Here is a 3,258-nt window from a genome sequence, read left to right as displayed (position 1 = left end):
CATGGGCAGCCCAGGGTGTGAGCCTCAGATGACAGGCAGCCCTCGTCTGAGAACAGGGATGGCACAGGGTGCCACCCACTCCCGTGACTCACCTGTCAGGGCAAGGGGTACCTAGGCCCCAGGAGGGCAGCTGGGGAAACTGAGGCTTGCAGGTTGAGCCCCAGTGGCGCTTTGGTGAGGGCATCCACACAGGGAGCCAGCAGGGGTCCAGGGAGGGACGGTGGCCTGGGGAAGCACCACACTCGGACCCAGGTGTGTGGGGCAGGAATCCTGAAGAGTGCCATCCACCCAGGTTCATGGGAAAGAGGCCAACCAGGGTGGCAGGGGTCCTGAGGTTTCGCTCCCTCCAGGGGTCAGCAGGGGCCGACCGGAGGGAGTGTCCAGGCGGAATCATGAAGCCGCAGTGCAGGCTCCTGTTGCCTGAGACCTGCCCTGTGTCCTGCAGGGTCCCTGGGGACATTGACGAGGTGAATGCTCTGAAGCTGCAGGTGGACCAGTGGAAGGTGCCCACAGGCCTGGAAGACCCCATGTCCCTGGTGAGTCCTCCACACTGCAGCAGAGCAGGCCTAGCTCAGATTGTGGCTAAGGGGTCCCTGTCTCCGCCTCTGGAGTCCACCCTGATCCTGCCTCCTGCCCAGTGATATGATGGCTTCCCAGTCACTTCCAGCACATTCTCCCTCCTGCCCACTGCACAGTCTCCCCAGGTGTCTGCGGGGCACCCCGAGGCCTGCCTGTGCAGCACAGCCCACTCCCAACCTGCTGCTCTCTGCCCTGTGCCCTTCCGCCATGCCTGCTGTGCAGACACCCCTCACAGCAGCTGCACAGACTCCTGAGAAAACCCTGTTTGGCACGTCTCTGCTGGCGTGACCCCATGTCTCCAGGATCAAGTTCCGGCCCCTAGGAGCTGAAAGGCCCTCTGGGGTCCGGGCCCAGCCGGGTCAGATGGGCCCTGTCCAGAATGGGCCGGCCCTCCCAGCCTGTCACCCACAGCACCCCTCGTGTCCGCCACAGAACCCCACTTGGCCCAGGGGTGCCCGCCGAGCAGGCCCGCTAAGCCCCGTGCTGTGTCCCCAGCATCCCTGCTGAAGCTGTGGTACCGGGAGCTGGAGGAGCCCCTGATCCCGCACGAGTTCTATGAGCAGTGCATCGCGCACTACGACAGCCCCGAGGCGGCGGTGGCCGTGGTGCACGCGCTGCCCCGCATCAACCGCATGGTGCTCTGCTACCTCATCCGCTTCCTGCAGGTACTTCCCTCCCCGGGGTCCCCGCCGCTTCCCCTCCCCGCCGCAGCCCCTCCGCGCCCACCCTCGCTCCTCCTCCAGGTCTTCGTGCAGCCGGCCAACGTCGCGGTCACCAAGATGGATGTAAGCAACCTGGCCATGGTGATGGCGCCCAACTGCCTGCGCTGCCAGTCCGACGACCCGCGCGTTATCTTCGAGAACACCCGCAAGGAGATGTCCTTCCTGCGCGTGCTCATCCAGCACCTGGACACCAGCTTCATGGAGGGTGTGCTGTAGTGGGGCGCCCGGGGACAGGAGGGACGTCCTGCCGCCCCGAGCCAGGCCGAACCCCGCACTCGCTCTCCCGGCAGAGGGGCCAGAATCGCCCGGCCCAGCCCTGGAACCCCTCCCCTGCCCCAGGCCCCGGCGCTCCCCACGTCTTCTGCCTGGTCTGAGGGTGCAGTCAGGGCAGAGCAGCGGCGGGGAGGGCGCCTCTGGCCCCCCACCTCACGGCCAGTTCTCGCGGGCACCGCCTCGCCCTCCGCTGGCCCCAGGTCAGCTCCGAGAAAGTGCCTTCAGTGCCTTCAGTGTCCTGGAGCCGAGCGACACTGCCCTCCGTGGGGCCGGGCTGCCTCCCCGTGGCTCCTGCGCGTCCTGGCCTGGGCCTTGCCCAGCCGCCCCGTCTCCTTCCCTTCCTTCGGTCCTTGTCCTGACCCGCAGCTCTTCCCAGCGCCGGGGAGCTTCCCGACCTGTCCCGCCTCCTCTCCCTTCCTCGGCCCGTGGTCCCCAGCTGGTGACTGCTCAGGAGTTTGGGGCTCCAGGGCAGTGGGCCCGGGGTCTGGCAGGCTCTCGGTGGGTGGGGTGGGGCCCCAAACCAAAGTCCTCTGGGGTAGGGGCAGGGCTGGGCAGACATTCTGGGGCAGGGTGGGGAGGGGCGAGAGTATTTTTTCTTCGTGTAACTATAAATCCAGAATCTATCCTGCATCGCAGCCCACCTGTGTATAGAGATATAAATAGAGGGAAAGATATAAGAACTAAATTTGCTAATGACATAGTTTTAACCTGAATGCTATTTATCTCTGAGCCGTCCCCGTCCTCCGTGCAGAGGAAGTTGAGGTCATTCCTTCTTTTCTTCGATCTTTTTTCTTGGCTTCTGACCAAAACCAAGCTCTACCCCATCCCCGTCCCTGACCTGCAGCTGACGAGCGGGAAGACGCCGGCCCGGGACTGCCTGTTCTCGAGGCCAGAGCTGCTGGGGGGACCGAGTTTGTACATTCTCCATTTTGGAATTTTGAGTTCCAATTGTTGTAAAACTTAATTTCTCCCCATTTTTTATATATATATTTTTTAGAGTTCCGTTTTATTTATTAAAACAAAAGGCCCAGCCCTGCCGAGACCCGGGCGGCGTCCTCAGTCGGGTGGCCCCGGGGCCTTTGCGGTGCCGCCCGGCTCAGACGCTCGCCCCGACGCATGGACCCGAGAGGCGACGACGCGAGTGAATAAAGTGCACATGGACCCTGCGCCGTCTCCTGTTCCTTGTGGGCGCGGCCGGGGCGGGAAGAGATGCGGGGCCGACCGGAAGGGGCGGGGCCGGGTACGCCGCTCAGAAGGCCAGGACGGGCGAGCCCCGGAGGCCAGAGGGAAAGAGAAGAGCGCCAGGCCGGGGTCGCGAAGGCGGGCGCCGCCGGAACGCGAGGCGCGGGGCTGCTGCGGGCGGGCGCGAGTTCGCGCGGCACCGCCTTCGGCGTGACCTGCTGGCTGCTTCCGGCGCGGGAGGAGAATGTGGTCGCAGTGCGGGGCGCTCCGGAGCCTGGCCTTGGCGCGGTCGCGGGGAGCCCGGCCCTGCAGCGGGGATGGGGCGTTTCCTACACGCAGGGGCAGAGGCCTGAACCCCAGACCCGCGAGTATTTCTACTACGTGGACCACCAGGGCCAGGTGGGAGGGGCAAGGCCGTTGCTCGAGGGGCGGGGCCGGGGGGGTGCCTGTGGGCGGGGCCGAAGGCGAGGGTTTCTGTGGGCGCGGCAGTTGCCCGAGGGGC

General features: G+C 65.4%; 1 protein-coding gene across 1 annotated transcript; it reads left to right on the top strand.

The window, feature by feature from the left end:
- Positions 1-445: 445 nt before the first annotated feature.
- Positions 446-1,517, top strand: LOC108525978 (rho GTPase-activating protein 39; the record flags this gene model as incomplete). The annotated part of the gene is made up of 3 exons (XM_017866712.1): positions 446-536; positions 1,029-1,244; positions 1,323-1,517. Coding segments are annotated over 3 exons (502 nt in total), but the record flags the coding sequence as incomplete, so codon positions are not given.
- Between the last annotated feature and the right edge of the window lie 1,741 nt (positions 1,518-3,258).

Source organism: Rhinopithecus bieti, unplaced genomic scaffold, assembly GCF_001698545.2.
Source record: "Rhinopithecus bieti isolate Rb0 unplaced genomic scaffold, ASM169854v2 scaffold_52187, whole genome shotgun sequence".
Taxonomy (NCBI): domain Eukaryota; kingdom Metazoa; phylum Chordata; class Mammalia; order Primates; family Cercopithecidae; genus Rhinopithecus; species Rhinopithecus bieti.
This window is presented reverse-complemented; position numbering and strand designations above follow the sequence as displayed.